Below are 15,882 nucleotides of genomic sequence, written 5' to 3'. Positions count from 1 at the left end.
GGAAAACTAAAAAGATAGCCAAAAAGCCGTCGCAGGATCGTATAAGCGGCCGACTATTCTTGTATTATCCATGGATATCATTGAGGATTGGTTATCTTTAGGACCTAATGTGTTCATTCGGGAGATCAAGATCATGCAAGAAAATTGAAAATCATACACAGACAGCACAATGCATACAGAGATAAATATAAATCTACTGAGTCTTCTTAAGCTTATCAGCCACAGGGGCAGAGTAAAGCCAGACAATGACGAAAGCCAAAAATCCTCCAATCACCGACCAAAGACCGGCAATCCATACCCAGCCGCCGGTAATAGCCCAGCTGCGCGGGTACTCGTCGTGGGCGAAGTGGCGGTTAGTCACCTCGTGCTTCTCCTCGATGGCGGTAAAGAAGGGACGCTTGTAGTTCACGCGGAAGGAGAAGATACCATGCTGGTCGGGAGTCACGAACTGGGTGCTGAACACAGTGCTGGTATCGGTCCGGCTAGTGGGTTCGAGGTTCAGGCGGTGGAAAGGCGAGAGCATGGTGAACTCGAGCTGGAGGGCATCGCCGGCGGGAACTTCGAAGGGAACCCACTTGTCGTAGACGTACTCGGAAACCTCAATGGTGTAGATCTGCAGGAAAATAAGGTCCATGGTTAGTTTGGAACAAAAGGATACCAATATCGTTGTTTCACGTACAGTCTCGTTCTTGATCCGGTAGATCGAGGGGTTCAACTCTGCGCCCTCAGTGGCAAGGCGATGCTCAACCTTGTCAACCTTCAGGACACCGGTTTCCTTGAAAGCCCAAGCAGTCAACTGCTTAGCGAACTCGCGGTTCACGGTGGAAGTCTTCTTGCCGCTGGGCGTCTTGACGGAAGCCGAGAACCACTTGTCTTCTAACGACTCTACTGATCCAAGAACAGTGAACCGGGCTGAGTTGCGTGCCTGCATAGCGGAAACGACGTTCAGCTGCGACCCGGTAGCCAGGATATCCTCCGCCGCGGGCATGCCCTCCTTGGGATTGTAGCTGTAGGCAGTGGCAGGGGCCTTGAGAATCGGAGAGAGAAGGGCGCTATCACCACCGAGAGTCTGGGGAGCAACTCGGGGGAGGGCAAGGACACCTTCACCGTCAAAGAAGGCCTTGACGTCAGGACGGAGGAGTCCGGGGCGCTGGAGGACAAGGACGTCATGCTTGTCAGCGGCCGAGATGGTATCGTAGTTGAAGTGGTCAACAACAACTTGTGAGCGGTCAGTGGAGAGATGAATATCGAGTTCAAGAAGAAGGGAGCTGATGGCGCTGGAGGTGGCAGTCTTGCCAGAAAGGGCGAGGAGGATGTTGCCATCCTTGTTCATGAAGTCGAGGATGTGTTTGGGGGTCAAGGAGGGGCCGAGGCCTGTATTCGTGGGTCAATTGACTAGAAATTGTACCAATTAAACCAGGGTTGCCCACCTTTGGACTTGGGAGGGAGGATCAGAAGGTGGTCGTAAGCTCTTTCGCCATGCTTGAACAGGGCAAGCTGTTCGCTCTTGGAAGATTCGATTGAGACATCGTATCCTCGTGCTGAAATTCCAAAGTTAGCAAGTTATCTCTGAATGGAGGCAGAGTGAACTACCCTCTAGATCTGCCCACAGCGTGGAGTACAGGTCCTTCTGTTCTGTGTCTTCCAAAATGGCCAACAGGCGACTGCCGGAGCTACTCAGCGCATTTACCACAGCCAAGAAGCAACAAATAAGCAACGCAAGACACCACCTCATTTTGAACAAATTCCGCACAGCGGAGCGGAAGGTATCAAAAAGAAGTAAGTAAAGGAAGGTGGTTGAAGATCCAAGTTGTATAGATAGCCAGAAAGGGCGACGTGTTTAATGGACCAGTGCCAAGACCTGAGAGCGCTGGGTCCGCATCTCCGAACTTCGACTTCACCTCGTCCCGGCTTCAATTTTGCTTCTCTTGTTCCTGCCACTCAACAACCACTAAGTGGGACTAGTGCATCTGTTCATTCGTGCGCGCTTGAACAGCTTTATTTTATTACTCAGGCATTGACCTCTCACCTATATCGCAAAAAATCCCCGGTCGTCAACGACCTCTTCCTACAGCCATGTCTACCCCTCAGTTCTGGTCGACCCCCCTCCGCTACATCCGCTGGGCTGCGCACGAGAAGCCAGCTATCCTCGCTGCTATTGCCATTGGCTTCATGGGTCCCGTTTCGCTGGCCACTATTCCCCCCATTCGTCGCGCCCTCGGTGACGTCGACCCCGAGCCCATTCCTCTCACATATCCCAGTATGAACCCATCCAATTCCTACAACTCGGTGCATAAGCATCAAGTCTATCCCCAGGTAATCTGAATCTGACTAAAATCTTCACTACGTACAGTTCCGCAGGGTCCGCGGGTTGTTCCCAAGGGCTACGATGACGAATAAACAGGTTCCGAACCACGAAAATGTCAAGTCATCGGAAGTTAGGGAGAATTTCGTGTATTGTCCGAGCCTGGGAGAAATAAATTCAGCGGATGGCAGGAGATGAGTTGGCTATGCCACTGGACTGATGAACAAGTCTCATCGCGTCAGTGTGGGCAATCGGAAAGACTTGTTCCGAGGCAACTTCTCCTGGCCATCAAAATGCTTTGATACCAATATTTGTTGCGCATACGCCGAATGTCAAGACCGGCGCTACAGTGTATGTACTATGTTTTGTGCAATCGTATAATCGACATCAAGTCGCTTTTCTATGTTCTATGTTTCAAGTATCTTGGCTATGTTAGGAATAATTGCATTCTTGCGAGACGGGCTCCCACAATGGAGTCTGGCTGCTCGCCATATTTACGAGCAGGGCTACCTGTAACACCTGATCAATTACAGAATTTGCATTATACTCTGAAGCTGCAGCCTCAAGTCGGACAAGAACAGTAAGTAATTTAGAAATGATATCTTGATTCATCCAAGGTAAGAAATTATGCAGAGTAAGAGATTCATTAGGATCATGGAGTCAATCCACGATCTTGCACATCAAAACGTCAATCACAAAAGACGGACTAACGCCGCAAATGCTCATATCTACATGTAGGCCACCAGCCTTAGTTTATCGAAGCACAACGCCTCGCAAACCAAAGCAAAAAAAAAAAAAAAAAAAAAAAAAAAAGTAGAACACGATGACTCCCCTCCTGTCAAGGGAAAAACGAAACAAAAAGAAGAAGTTGCTAAGAACACATAAATCCTGTACACCGTTAAAAAAAAACCAACGAAGAAATCGCATTATTGTGGGGTGAGTATTCCCGGAATCCGTGAGATCAGAGAAACAAACAAAACGCTCAAGTCCGGACCACCTTTTCGTAAACTCAATCAAGCACATCACTCATACTCCTGGCTGGCCAGTTGCACAAAAGCATGGGAGAGAAATCAAAATAAAGACGGATGTCCGCGGGAAGTCCAAGCTCCTGCCACAGAGTAATTGGGTTCAATTCCTGTGGAAGTCCAAGGGTAAAAAAGAAGTGGGATTCATGTCCAATGGGAAAGTGGAAGGTCCCCCTGACTGGGCCATTTGAAGCGGGGTGTGAAACATAGAACATCTCTGGCTTAGTCGGGAGTTCCTGGACTGGAGACAAATCGGAATCTGAGAATTGTGGCCGAGAGAGGAAAGAAGGCGTAAATATTGTCCAGGAGATTATCACAAACATCAACATTATTCCTAGGAGCATTCTGGAGATATCCCAGGAATAAAGCATCAAGTGGACCGCAATATGGATGGTGATAGAGAGAAGAAATCATGAATGCAGGAAAACCCTTGGGGGCGGTCATTCTTGTCTACCGCCGACGGTGGGGGTTGTCTCTGGTTGCTTGTGGCCTGCGCTCATATTCTGGAGTATATCTGGGCTCCATTCCTATCCGGGGGTCCGGGGCAGTAGTGGTAGGATAGGACATCCCGGAAGTTACGGTAGAGTACTCCTGTTCGGCATCATATCCAGGTCCCGGGTACCGGGGAGCATTGCTTCGGCCATTGTCGTAACCATAGCCCGTGGGGGCATACGTGTACGATTGGGGATGTTGCATGTCCGCAGCCGTCACGATGGGTTGATTGGAACCAGAGTAGGAAACCTGAGGTGGAGGGTACGGAGCTGTACTTGATGCGTATGGCGAGTGAGTGGCAGATGTGTATGATGGAGGATTTGTGTAGGGGGCATTCTGGGATCCACTGTAGGAGCCCTGGGAGTAGGGATCCATGTATGACTGAGCGGGTGCTGCAGTAAAGGGCGTAGGGGATGGGCCCTGTGACTGGCGAACCTCATGAACGGGCGCTGGCGCATAGTTCGCTGGAGAGGTGTTAGGTGCATGGGAAACACTCGTGTCTTGAATGTAATTCCCACGCGGGTAGCCTAGGTCAGCCCGGCGTGAGACGTCCGCCTCCCAACGAGCGGAGTCAGCCTTCAGATCAGTAATCATCTCCTGTATCCGACGTGTGGTTAGAATGCCATCATGACTTATCCCGCTTTTTGTCGAATGTCCATAGTCACTTACAGATGTGAGATTCCGATAAGCACGGATGAAGAATCCTGGGCGGCCCTGTTCATTGTTAGTGAAAACGACTTTTTTTATTTTTTGAGTCATCGGGTCAAGAGCGGAAGACGAACATTGTGGTTGCCAGGTCTGACGAGGGCATCATTTCCAAGGTAGCGACAAATATCTGCTTGAATAACTTCTCGGCTGATTCCTTCACCGGGGATGAAATATTCATTCTGACGCTCCGGGCGTCCTTCATAGCGGCCTGTCATAATGTATTCCGAGGGAGGAAAATATCCGGTTTAAAAAATCTTAAGTCCTCGGATCCAAAGGGCCAGAAAAGAGAAAATCCAAGAGAAACTCCGGAGTGTGGTAGATGATGGTTTGAGAGTCCTGGGGAAAGTTGAAGGATGTTGGTGAGTCCGTTTTTATTGTAGGATGTACAGATTCTATCAGGCGACGAGCAGGTTCCAAAGCCGACAATCAACGACTTGAATGGTTTGTTTCCTTGATTCCAGGGCAAGGAGAAAACGAGATACGATCCTTGGGAAGTGGCCAGAAGAAAATTGTTCCTGGTCGCGAATAGTAAAAGTCCTTGGGAAAAGAGAAAAGTCCGGTTAATCCTAGGAAGAAATCCTCGCTGGTTTTCCACTGGGGCAATTATCCTGGGAATTGAGAGGCCTCAAAAAATGGTGATTGAATAGCGACAAAGAGGTTGACAGGTGTTCAAGAGAGGATGAGTTGTCAGGATCAATTAGGAGAAAGAGAAACACGGGCTGGCGGGGTCCTGCGGGCTGTCTGTAATCTGTTCGGGAACGAACTAGATATTTGCCAGGGGGTAAAAAGAGTAGTTTGAAGTGCTGGCAAGAGAAGCCAGAGTGAATATGGAGAGAAGGAAAAGAAAGAGAGAGAGAGAAGGGAAGAAGGAAGAGGGGGGGAGGTAAAGTGGACATCAAAGGGCCAGGGCGGTTGGGCCGTCTTGGGCTGGTGCCACGACTCCCCACTGAGATCAAGGCAAAAGCATGCATGGTCAAATGTGGATTAGACTAATGTGCAACCCTATGCTTGTAGCCGCTTGAAAAAGTTTTCATTTTGTACTACTAGGTATTTATGTGTCAATATAACCCATATAACTATGGATAGATACTCCCCTCCTAATCAAATAACACTTCCAATGTTGGAAAAAGTAAGCAAAAGTAGACAGCTGTACAGAGTGGATACATAGAGATGTATCTTGTACCCTAAAACTAGACCTTAAAAGGGTTGCTCTTTGTTTCCCACTAGATTTTAGTTGGGACGAAAAAATAAGGGCCGATCCCCCATATTCAACCAGCTTGGATTGCTCCTCAGTCTGTGCCCCTGGACCAGGTTAATATCGATACCCTACAGGACTCCACCAGTGGATCTTTAGCAGCGGTCAAGCAGAGCTGTTGATAGTAAATGAGATCATCAAGAACTGTCAGATGTTCGTATGTTGGTGGGAAAGGGTAGTGTCGAAGGGGTAAATCATAGGACTCCTCGTGATTGATCCCTCACACACCATCTGTAAAACGAGCGTGACAGAAGGACCAATCTGTTGACAGAAAAGACCGGTGGCGAGCTGCGAACTTGCCACCTGGAAAGTTGGCGGTCGATGTCCACACGAAATGACCGTTGGGCAGGAATGCGTGGCTTTGGGCACCTGCGCGAAGGCTCCGAGCCTCTGGTCCACTCACAGCCCGTCTGTGTCAGCTGGATCGCACAGATCGGAGATCATCCTGTCTCGTTTCTTTTTTCATTTTTTTTCATGTTCGAGACCTCTGCAGTGGACGAGTTACAACATCGGAAAATCCTGCACGAGAACACGACATCTGACTGTGCAGGGGTGGTTGAAGAAAGAGAAGCAGGCACTAAGTGATGGGTCATTTGGACATCCCTGGTCTATAACTCATAACTCAGGGGAATATAGAAAAGTAGATTGTGGCTGTATTTGGACCTGTCTAGAAGAACATTGAAATTACATTGAACTCTTGAGATATGTAAAATGTAATGGAAATCCCAAGGTTGAATTGAAGTGATGAGATAATAAACACGACTCGGGTTGAAGCTAACACGTGCCGGCGCTAGTCCATTTTGGGGGCTTGTCCCAAGGTTGAAAGCATCAGATTCCAAGCTCTGACCGACAACCAACAATGGTTTGATCTTCACCGTCATGACGCAGGTGCAAGCATGTCTGAACCCACCGAGTTGTCCGAACCCTTAAAGGTCTCCCGATTTACCCACCGACAATTGCAAGGGTTGCGACAGGGATCCACGGCAACCCCTCTGCGTGTGGTTGCGCATATCGACCTGGATGCCTTCTATGCCCAATGTGAGATGGTCCGCCTGGGAACTCCGCGGGATATACCGTTAGCAGTGCGGCAATGGGACTCTTTGATTGCCATCAATTATGCCGCGCGACCATTCGGAATCAATCGATTGATCAATGTTGCGGAGGCCAGGAAACTTTGTCCAGACCTCGTCTTACAGCATGTCGCGACTTTTCGAGAGGGAGAGGGAGGACGGTGGGCATATCGGGATGATTCTTTCAAAAACATACGCACGGACAAAGTGTCGCTGGATCCGTACCGAGCACAATCGCGAAAGATCCTCCAGACGATGAAGGATGCGCTGGCCACATGGAGTGCTGATGACACGGAAGCCGAACACCAGAATCCAAAGCAAGATCTCTCGGCTGTGTTGGAGAAAGCTAGTATTGATGAAGTATTCATTGATTTGTCTCCACTGATATACAGGGCGCTTCTTCAGAGGTACCCAGAACTTCGGATTGCAACACAAGACGAGAACCGGGATGCAGAACTGCCTATACCGCCGACTACGGCCTTGCAGTGGGACACAGACTGCTTGGTGGACCTGGATCAACATGAAACGGAGGAAGATAATCCAGACTGGGATGACGTTGTCATGCTGATAGGATCCGAAATCGTACGATCACTGCGGAACGCAGTTTGGGAGAAGCTCAGCTACACCTGCTCAGCTGGGCTTGGCCGCAATAAAATGCTTGCAAAACTAGGAAGTGCCTGCAACAAGCCCAACCTACAAACTGTTGTGCGGAATCGAGCGGTGCAGAATTTCCTAAATGGTTATAAATTTACTCAGATCAGAATGCTGGGTGGTAAACTCGGCGATCAAATAACTGCCGCCTTCGGGACGGAGAAAGTCAGCGAGCTTCTTAATGTACCGCTTGAGCAATTACGCACTACGCTGGCTGACCACACTGCAACCTGGCTTTACGGGATCATCCGTGGTGAGGACCGCAGCGAGGTCAATCCTCGAACTCAAATTAAATCCATGCTATCCGCAAAGTCTTTCAGACCGAGTATCAACTCACTTGATCAAGCTGAGAAGTGGCTTCGTATCTTCGCAGCCGATATATATGGCCGGCTTGTGGAAGACGGCGTGCTTGAAAATAGACGTCGTCCGAAAGTGATTACGATGCATTATCGAACCGCGCAATCTCGTTCTCGCCAAATCCCAATCCCAGGCTCTAGCGCAATTGACGAGACCCTACTCTACGATCTGGCCAATACTTTGCTTCGTCAAATTATGGCTGACGGACAGGCATGGCCCTGTTCTAACCTGTCGCTGAGCGTGTCAAGCTTTGAAGACGGCGTGAGCAACAACAAGGCTATCGAGGGCTTCTTGATTCGCGGTGATCAAGCAAAAGCTTTGAGTAATTCTTCAAGACCCCGAGATGCCGATGATTCCCCCAGTGGACAAGCCTCAACTGAGAAAAGACGGAAGCTTGATGGAGACGGGGGCAAGATAAAAAGTTTCTTTAGAAATCAATCACATCTTGAAGATACTGCCGCAGATGAGCCAGACAACCTCCAAGAATCCGTTGAAATGGATTCCGAACTAAGCAGAATTCCCCGGTTCGTATGTCCACGGTGCTCGAAGTCAATGATCGAGTATGAAAAGGAAGAACATGACGATTGGCACTTTGCCAAGGACCTCGCAAGCCAGGAAAGAGAGGAGGCGAAGGGTTCACAGCCGTCACTGTCCACGAAAAGTAGTGCACGCGGGACAACTGCTCGTGAGCGAGGTGGGCGAGGTGGAGGGAGTCGGGGCAAGCCGGAAAAGGGGCAGATGCGACTTGCTTTCCAGTGACCTATGAGCCTTATAATGTTCTGTTCTCTGATGCATTTTCTAAAATATGTTTTCACTCGGCTCATTATAGTTACGATATACCCCAATACCCTGGACCAAAATCACACTATCGCCTGATTGGGCCAACTCATATCGATTGCTTCATAATTTTATAATGTTACTCGTTGCCAAAAGCACATCAAAGGAAGCGCGAGCTTGACATTTCTCTACGTTGCGAGTACTTGGAAGTGCATCCGATCTTACAGTTAGTGTGCACTAGGCGGAGACTTACTGTTGACTTCTTGGGGACCCCGAGCAGAAGCATTCGGCAATGTAGGCTAGGCTCGAATGCCCAACAAACAGTTCGGATATGCGGCTTTGGGCTGCTCTATAAAAACATGGATAACGCCAAGCATTATACACCCCGAATATAGTCAGAACAGTGGTTTTTGAGAAGAGAACCAAGGTTCCAGCAGGATTAGCTAAGATTCTGGGGTAGCTCTAGAGAACTTAAAAGACTTGGACGAACTGGGGAGTAAACAAGAGTGAATATCTTGGCTTGAACGAAAATGGTTGTTTCATCTCCTAGATCTGCCCTCGAGGACCAGTGACATCAGCCGCGGGGTCGATCACTTTGCTTTTCGTCAGCCCTTCAAGTCACACGGTCCACGTTTTCATTTCCCTGGGTTGTATGTGTACCCAGCCAATTCTCGATCGACCTTCTCGATCTATCTACATACTTATCTTGCTTGTCGTACTATCGGTAGCTGCCCCTCGGTGATCTTGACTAGAGCACAGCCCACCTTCCTTTTCGCAAGCCCCACCAGTCACCAACTACCGAATTTGACTGTTGCCTTGAACTAAGCCATTTGAAAGGCTTCCGCGCCAAAGTCTTGAATCTAAGAGTCTTCTCTTTTGTGGTAAACATATATTTCCGACCGTAGATACGGCCGATTGACCACAAGATCCAATGCGGTGATCACCCGCACAGTCCCACGATGTCCCGCCGAGCACCACCCCGCGACTACGACGAGGAAGATGAATTCTACGAAATGGAACGAGAGCGTGAGCGAGACCACAGACCGCGCCGACGAGATCGCGACTACGAGGAAGATGTTGAATATCGTCGCCGAAGATCTGAGCCTCTAGTGGAGGACATGGATCGTATGCACATCCGCGAACGTCCTAGGCGAGACTTTATGGAAGAGAGCTTTGCGCCGCCGCGAGGAAGGGATGATATGGTTCACATGCGGCCAAGAGAGGAGGTAGATATTGTCTCGCCTGAGCGATATATGCCTCTAGACCGCGATGATCCCTACATGCGGCCGGCTGGGCCTCGGCGTAGACCTCGCCCTCATGAAGTAGACGAGGAAGACATGATTTTTGAGGAACGAGAGAGACGCCGGGCTAGTCGGCGTCAGCCGCGAGACGTTGACGAGGATTCGATTTTCGAGGAGAGAGAAAGACGCAGGGATAGGAGGCATCGCCCCGAACGAGAACGAGAAGTCGAAGGTGATCTTTTTCCCGACGAAAGTAAAATGCGTGGACTAAGGAGGCATCGTCCTGAACGGGAGCGAGAAGTCGAAGGCAGTGTCTTCATCGAGGAAAGAGAAAGGCGCGGAGATAGAAGGCCCCGCCCGGAGTTAGCATCCGAAGAGGATTTTCTGTCTGAGGAAAGACCAAGGGAACGAGGCAGTGGTAGGATGCGTCGTTCAGAGCCAGGATTTGAGGAAGACGAGGAACTCCTTGTCGAACGGGAAAGACGCCGAGGAAGTAGGCGCCACCCTCGGGAATTCGACGAGGACGATTTGATCATTAAAGACAGAGAAATACATAGAGGGAGCAGGCGTTACCCGGAACGAAGGTCTGAGGACGATCTTCTCTATGAAGAGAGAGAAAAGCGCCACCGCAGGCGACGTCCAGAAAGGGAACTCGAAGACAACCTCTTAGTTGAAGAGCGGGGAAAACATGGGAGAAGAAGACGCCGTCTAGAGCGGGGATTCGAGGAAGAAGAAATGCTCATTCGGCGGAAAGAGAGAGAAGAGCCTCCTTTACGTCGCGGATGGGACAGTGAACTCGACATTCGATCGCGTGAAAGAAGATTGGAGTTCGAGGAAGAGCCATACCACCGACCACGGCAACGACCTCCGCCTCCCCAAAGGGTCGAGGTGGAAGAGGTCCTGCTTGACAATGGGCGTCCCGAGCGACACCGAGGCCCAGTCGATTTTCCAGATCTAGAATATGAAGATGATGTGGTCATCCGGCGGAAGGACAAGGGACCAGGGCCAGTCGACCGTGTTGATGAGGAGGATATAGTTAAACGCGGGCGTGAAAAACGGCGCAGTGTACCTTCGGAGGATCTCGAACGCGAATTAAGAGGTCTTCGGCAAGAGGGCAGGGGCCGGATTCCGCTGGATGATGAGCTTAGCGCGAGCTCGCAGTTTGACTCCAAGCCACGCACCAGAGACCTTAAAGAGGTTAAGGAAGAGATCAGGACTCGAAAGTCAAAGGACAAGCTCCCATCTCGCCAGGCGTCACCTTCTCTGGATTCGATACATGTACCCCGGAGAGGTAGTTTTGATGAGATCGATATTCAACATCGGTGAGTAGAATAATTCTCTTTTTTGCCGCACGCTAACCGGCCTAGAAAAATGCGAGGTGGACGAATGTCAGAGGAAAACATAGTCCTCAAACACCGTGACAGTGAAGAGTCTCTGACTCCGGAAGACTCAATATCTCCAACTAGCGGCCCAGCTGTTGATTTCAACGATCCATGGGAGCGAGAAACAATATCCGCAACACGTCGTCGGCCCAAGTCGCTGGAAGACGAGAGCGAGTCGGAGTATAGTCTCGGAACAAGTGACGCTCCTTCCATGCGCGAAGTGGAAAAGGATATAATGATTGAGAGCACCCGGATAGTGAACAAGGGTCCCAGAGGCACGGACGACTGGTCTGTGGTGCATGCTCCATCTCCCGACGAAGCTATCGAGATGACCGGAGCTCTGGACGTTGTTGAGGTCAAACCGCGACATTCGTCAGTGGACGAAGCGGAAATAGGACGAGTTGCTCAGCAGGTCACGGACCCAGAGGGGACACGAAACGATCGGTGGACCGAAATTGCGAAGAAACTGGTAGTGAGGGAAGCTATTGAGCAGATGGGTTTTGAGTATGAAGAGACGAGGACATGTTACTACATCTTCTCGTACCTTAAATCGGTATGTATCATTTGAACAGACAGCTTTGTTGGATTCTGACCCGTTTGGCTACAGGATGACATAGACGAGCTTGTTGAGTTGTCTGATGAGATCCGAAGTGCTCGTCGCAGACGAATTCATGACATCCAGCGGGAGCGGGCCTTTGTTCCTGATATAGTACCTCATATGAGACCCCGTGTGGGCATGGGAATGCCTCCGCGTGCGCGGATGATAGAGAAGCGCATGCAAGATATTCGAGATCGAGAATGGATGCATTCTCGGCGGTAATGCCACCTATGAATCTGATGTTTATGAACCATGAATTTATGATAACCTTTTTTTTCTTTTTTGCTCTGAACTTGGAAAGTGCCATCGACGTTCAGTCAGTATGTACGATGGTATACCGTTATATCCTCCAATATCCTTCATCACGTCCTTCCCCGACGGTGAATGCACCGCCCGGCGAATACAACGCGCGGTTTCCATTTGAATATATAAATAGCTGGAGATCAGAACAAACGCTCTTCTCTCGTTCACACGCCCACGTGCCCGGAACACATTGGGACATCACAACACTCACCGTCTTTTTTTCGATCCAGCCCTACCTCCACGTGATCAATATGTCAAACGCATCCGCATCAGGTAGTACCCTCCCCTCTGGAAGTTCCTCAGAACTAGGTCGCTCCTCCACTGTGGTTCGTGTAAATGATGAGAATTTCAATATCCCGTCTCCCCAGCGAAAGATCATCATGCGCCAGCTCAGGAAAGCTTTTCTAGAACAACAAGTCCCCTCCCCATTCTGGGCTGTCCTCCACGTGTGCGACATCGAGAGGCTTGAGTGGATTTTACAACTCGCCCACTTCTCACTGAAAATCATGGATAGCTTTGCTGAGATTAGTTGTACTCTTCCCTTCAAATGGACGGTGACACCGTCTCCCTCCCAACAGTTGGAAACAGGATACCCGCTTTCTAGTTTCAGTCCGCGGCCACGTGCTCCCCCAGTTGCAATTTACGCTGCCAGACAACGAGATGGATACAAGTGTGTCATCACAGGCACCCGCAAGATTTACCAAACCGCTCCGATCTTCCCAGCTAGCGCATTCACCTCCAGCTTGAAGGATGATCCACTTGCTCCTAACATTTGGAGATTCGCCGATGTGTTCTGGGGAAAGAGCAGAACCGAAAGATGGAGACGGGCTGTTTTCAATGACCCAACCCAGCCCGAAAAACCCGTCAATGATTGCACTAATCTGATCTGCCTTCGGAGAGACATTCGATCTGCATGGTCAAGTGGTTTGTTCGCCCTGCGTCCCGTCTGGATCTCCGAGGACAATACCGAAATGGAAATCGAGTTCTACTGGCAGCCAAAGCCAGACCACAGGCTTTACGACATGGTTGAATTGTCCAAGGTGCCCGTGTCTAACAAGAATGTCACCAGCGTGGATCGACTGATCGTGGTGGTAGGAGAGCGAGGTGAATCATCATATCATGCTATTGAGTCCGGCTACAAATTTAGAATGACAACCGACGACCCCATCGAGCGACCACTTCCGAGTTTCGACTTGCTGGACATGCAGTGGCATTTCACTCGAATGGTCAGCTTATGCGCTGCGGGCAGTTTCTTCGATGAAGATAGTGAGGATGGATCTGACGCCAAATCCGACATTACTACCCAACCGGAGCAGCCTTCCACCCCGCCAAACGAGGACGTTCTGGCCTGGGTTGAATCTTTTTCGCTCGATTCCGATTCCGATTCCCCTCCTGGCTCAGAATCAGAATTCGTTGAGGATATTAATGTATTAATGGTCGGCCCTCTGCCAGGGTCCGACACCAACCGTTCGCGCAGTGTTAGCCAGAGTTCGAAGAGTTCCGAGAAGACAGCAGATATGGGTTCGGCGGGCCCAGCAAGTGTGGAAAGTTCAACCAGCGTGATTGATGTGATTTCCGGAACTGGTCATCTATCCATTGACTTCAAACGCGACAGTTAAATCATGGGTTCAGGTCCGACACATTTCATGTACCGTAGCACACAGACCACTTGATTTCCTGCCAATATTTTCTTATGTGGCAGCTGTATGATGTATCTACGAAACACCTTTTTAACTGAACATGTTGATTTGAATATCGAATGGTCGCAAAACTTACATGGCCTTAGAGTAAACCCTGTAAGGTAAACACAGATGTAAACTTTCAACTCCGAGATACGGTTCGCGGATGCCTCATGCAGGCTACACCAAGAGATCATCAGCACTGTAGGCTTGTTTCAGACCTAGAACGCCACCTGCAAGCCACCAGGCACAATAACAAATAATTATACGGTACGGAGTACGGAGATTTAGCATCCCCTTAACTTCGCCACATCTTGAATCAGCACACAAAAAGACCTAGCCCGAAATGGATAGCCCAGATCGAGTAACCCTAATTACACGGGGCTGGTAGTCCCCCTTGCGGGAGATTACGTCGTATACTGGGCTAGCTGTCCTTCCACTCGCGTGTTGTGGTGGATTTGTCTCAGCCATATGGGCCACAACATCATGACTCTAGGGCTTGCCTTGGCATTGTCCAGATGTGTACGGAGTAAGGTTTGGTAAACAGATTTGTGTTAATATTTAGTATTGGATTGCAAAATGGATTTCAACGATTCTCAGTATTATCAATGGACTATTGGTTCGCGTATAAAGTTTCTGTATTCAGAGAACACAACAAGTGGCCAGGTACGGAGCACGGAGTACTGCTTTAAAGCAATTGAACCATATGCAGTTATATTATATATATATATTGTATGTGTGTAACAGGAAGTCTTAAACTCCTTCTCTTATAAGACAAATTGTATGCAATTGAAATTTCAAGATGGGCACCTGCGCATGATTGTATCGTTTTTACGTTTTTACGCCAAGTGGATCATCTCCACTTGGGAGATGAGTGGGATGATTCATATTGGATGAGTCGAGAAAGGAAATAAACCTTGGAAAAAGGGGAAATCATGACTACTCTGTGTATGTTGCACAACGTTGTACTGTACTTTGTTGGTTATTTAGTTGGTATAGTTATGTTGTACGTTGTACTAGACTAGATTAAGATGCCCAAATCAACAGTCTAAACACAGTCTAGAGAGAAACGGCAATTGTATTTAATAGCCGGTCAATCCCAGTTGTTTCATCACAGCCGACTCGCTTTCATCCGGCAAATCACAGCGATCTCTCGAGTCGATCGTCGTTTCCAGCGGCTGGGCATTGGGGGGGGCGAGAGCGAGCATTCGGTGTACTCCGTACAATATTCAATTCCCGGGGTGATAGAATTCCCCGTGTTACCTCACGGTCTAGGCACATTGTACCAGGGGATTTGCAAGATGACAGGTGTCCATTTCATCATGATATACGGAGTAGTTTTGGAAAGCTCTGGTTAGTAACAATTTGGTCTGGGTCCCATACGTAAGTTGCTGCATTGATCGTAGAGTGGAGGAAAGACTTTTATTGCCACGATGGAGCTAGTCTCGAAGGTTCCTAGAGAGCTTTTCTTTATATAAATAATTCCAAAATTAATGCACACCAAGCCAAAGTTGGAACATTCTTAGTGCGAGGAGTTTTCTCTCCACCCAATTACGTATGTCCCCAATTACGCTATGTACTTTGTAATCCTGGTAATGCACTGGTGATCTCTCGGGCAACTGTTTCGGATATAATAGAGAAAATGATACATAAATAGGAGTACGCTATTCCCTGCACATATTAGAGAGTGAGTACGGAGTACAACATACATAATATACGGAGTAGATCGAAAAAGAAAAGAAAAGAAAAAAAGGTATGAAGGGTGGAATGTTTCCTTGGCCCAACGATCTTTGGTTCTACCAGTCAGGCCATTACAGTGGAGAAACAGCGCATTAGGAAAAAAGTCAATAAAATACTTGTTATACTGCGTGAGACTGCGTGAGACGGTGTTATACCTTATACATTGGGAGATACAAGATTGGAAGATGGCTTGTTATAGGCTCGCACTTCATACATAGGTACATGTACCTTACAGAGATAACAACATTTGAAGATATCCTATAAATGGCCGATGTCTACAGAATAAAAACAATAGATCT

General features: G+C 48.9%; 6 protein-coding genes across 6 annotated transcripts; 4 read left to right on the top strand and 2 right to left on the bottom strand.

Moving 5' to 3' along the window:
• Window positions 1–193: 193 nt before the first annotated feature.
• On the bottom strand, window positions 194–1,882 carry N7537_005605 (dolichyl-diphosphooligosaccharide-protein glycotransferase; the record flags this gene model as incomplete). The annotated part of the gene is made up of 4 exons (XM_056896662.1): window positions 1,594–1,882; window positions 1,431–1,541; window positions 680–1,374; window positions 194–613 (listed from the first exon to the last, which is right to left on the bottom strand). Exons 1-4 carry the CDS (start codon window positions 1,733–1,735, stop codon window positions 194–196), a joined length of 1,368 nt encoding a protein of 455 aa, XP_056752447.1. The 5' UTR covers window positions 1,736–1,882.
• Window positions 1,883–2,076: 194 nt separating this feature from the next.
• Window positions 2,077–2,400, top strand: N7537_005604 (NADH:ubiquinone oxidoreductase subunit NDUFA3; the record flags this gene model as incomplete). The annotated part of the gene is made up of 2 exons (XM_056896661.1): window positions 2,077–2,260; window positions 2,354–2,400. The coding sequence occupies 2 exons, from the start codon at window positions 2,077–2,079 to the stop codon at window positions 2,398–2,400; spliced, it is 231 nt and encodes a 76-aa protein (XP_056752446.1).
• A 375-nt stretch (window positions 2,401–2,775) lies between these two features.
• Window positions 2,776–3,043, top strand: N7537_005603 (uncharacterized protein; the record flags this gene model as incomplete). Its single annotated transcript, XM_056896660.1, has 2 exons — window positions 2,776–2,885; window positions 2,956–3,043. 2 exons carry the CDS (start codon window positions 2,776–2,778, stop codon window positions 3,041–3,043), a joined length of 198 nt encoding a protein of 65 aa, XP_056752445.1.
• A 737-nt stretch (window positions 3,044–3,780) lies between these two features.
• On the bottom strand, window positions 3,781–4,745 carry N7537_005602 (putative transcription factor RfeG; the record flags this gene model as incomplete). Its single annotated transcript, XM_056896659.1, has 3 exons — window positions 3,781–4,419; window positions 4,492–4,536; window positions 4,605–4,745. 3 exons carry the CDS (start codon window positions 4,743–4,745, stop codon window positions 3,781–3,783), a joined length of 825 nt encoding a protein of 274 aa, XP_056752444.1.
• A 1,936-nt stretch (window positions 4,746–6,681) lies between these two features.
• On the top strand, window positions 6,682–8,622 carry N7537_005601 (DNA-directed DNA polymerase eta; the record flags this gene model as incomplete). Its single annotated transcript, XM_056896658.1, has 1 exon — window positions 6,682–8,622. One exon carries the CDS (start codon window positions 6,682–6,684, stop codon window positions 8,620–8,622), a length of 1,941 nt encoding a protein of 646 aa, XP_056752443.1.
• A 977-nt stretch (window positions 8,623–9,599) lies between these two features.
• N7537_005600 (uncharacterized protein) lies at window positions 9,600–13,783 on the top strand (the record flags this gene model as incomplete). The annotated part of the gene is made up of 4 exons (XM_056896657.1): window positions 9,600–11,203; window positions 11,249–11,816; window positions 11,871–12,079; window positions 12,163–13,783. 4 exons carry the CDS (start codon window positions 9,600–9,602, stop codon window positions 13,781–13,783), a joined length of 4,002 nt encoding a protein of 1,333 aa, XP_056752442.1.
• Between the last annotated feature and the right edge of the window lie 2,099 nt (window positions 13,784–15,882).

The sequence above is a fragment of the Penicillium hordei genome (genome assembly GCF_028827395.1).
Source record: "Penicillium hordei strain IBT 12815 chromosome Unknown utg000003l_segment0_segment0, whole genome shotgun sequence".
Lineage (NCBI taxonomy): Eukaryota > Fungi > Ascomycota > Eurotiomycetes > Eurotiales > Aspergillaceae > Penicillium > Penicillium hordei.
This window is presented reverse-complemented; position numbering and strand designations above follow the sequence as displayed.